General features: G+C 43.7%; 1 protein-coding gene across 1 annotated transcript; it reads right to left on the bottom strand.

Moving 5' to 3' along the window:
• Positions 1 to 356: 356 nt before the first annotated feature.
• On the bottom strand, positions 357 to 710 carry LOC121990952. Its single transcript, XM_042544994.1, has 2 exons — positions 480 to 710; positions 357 to 428 (listed from the first exon to the last, which is right to left on the bottom strand). The coding sequence occupies exons 1-2, from the start codon at positions 708 to 710 to the stop codon at positions 357 to 359; spliced, it is 303 nt and encodes a 100-aa protein (XP_042400928.1).
• Between the last annotated feature and the right edge of the window lie 555 nt (positions 711 to 1,265).

The raw sequence follows: 1,265 nt of genomic DNA on the forward strand, positions 1-1,265 counted from the left end.
GATCGGATCACCTTTCTAACATCTTTCTTTTTGAAGCCCTTCTTCTTTCTGTAGAGCTTCCTCACCAGGTTGACAAGTTCGGTCGTGAGCTCGTCATTATCGTCATCTGAATCCGGTTCTTCTTTTGACTCCGGCTCGGTTCTGCGCCTTCTGCTTGTACCTGCAACGAAAGCTACACCCTTCTCGGTTGGGCGTGCATTAGTCTACTCATGCAATTCAAACTCAGAAAAAAGTTCATCTAACTTTATTGATTTGAGATCCTTAGATACCTTGTAAGCATCTACCATGGATGCCCACAGGGTATTTCTAGGAAAGGTGTTGAGTGCATACCTTATAATATCCCTGTTCTATACCCTTTAGCCGATTGCGTGGAGTTCGTTCAATAGGTCTTGTATGCGAGCATGTAGTTGGCTTGCCGTTTCATTTTCCTGCAATTTAATGTTATAGAGTTTATTTAAAATAAGGTCTCTCTTGCTTACCTTTGTGTCTGATGTACCCTTATGTAGTTCGATCAGCTTTTGCCACAGCTCCTTTACACCTGAGAAAGGCCCTACTCTGTTGAGTTCCTCCTTTGTCAGGCCACACTGAAGGATGCAGGTTGCTTTGACATTAGCTTCTACCTTCTTAATTAGAGTTGCATCCCAGTTCTTGCAAGGGAGCGGCTTGCCGACGCTGTTAGCTGGTAATTCCAGCCTAGTTTTGACGAACATCCAGACTTCAAAATGAGACTGGAGATACGCCTCCATCTGGCCCTTCCAGTAACCGAAGTCATCTCCAGTGAAGAGCGGTGGACGAGCGGTGCTATAACATTCTTGAAGAGCCATGTAAAAATCTTGAATAAAAAAATGAACAGAAAACGAGTCCCAGGACTTGATCCTGGATTAGCAGTGCGATATAAAAATAAATTACAATCTCGAATGGTGTTGCACCAACTTCGAGACAAATCTGATTATGAAAGAAAACTAGATGGGAAGACAGCAAGAATACCGATCCTAAGCGACTCCGAAAAATTGAAAACACCACGAAAAAGTGCTTGACTTGTGGTTGCACCAAGTCAAAGCGTCCTCGCTCTGATACCAATTGTTGAATAGAGAAGCACTAGAGGGGGGTGAATAGTGCTCGTGGCTTTCACGCATTTCGGATTTGAAAATCGACAAGAGTAAAGAAACGGAATAGGAAATAAAAGCAAGACACATGGACACCAAGATTTACTTGGTTCGGAGCATTGGGCGACTCCTACTCTAAGGCTCACGCTCCTTGAGTGT

The sequence above is a fragment of the Zingiber officinale genome, chromosome 6B (assembly GCF_018446385.1).
Source record: "Zingiber officinale cultivar Zhangliang chromosome 6B, Zo_v1.1, whole genome shotgun sequence".
NCBI lineage: Eukaryota > Viridiplantae > Streptophyta > Magnoliopsida > Zingiberales > Zingiberaceae > Zingiber > Zingiber officinale.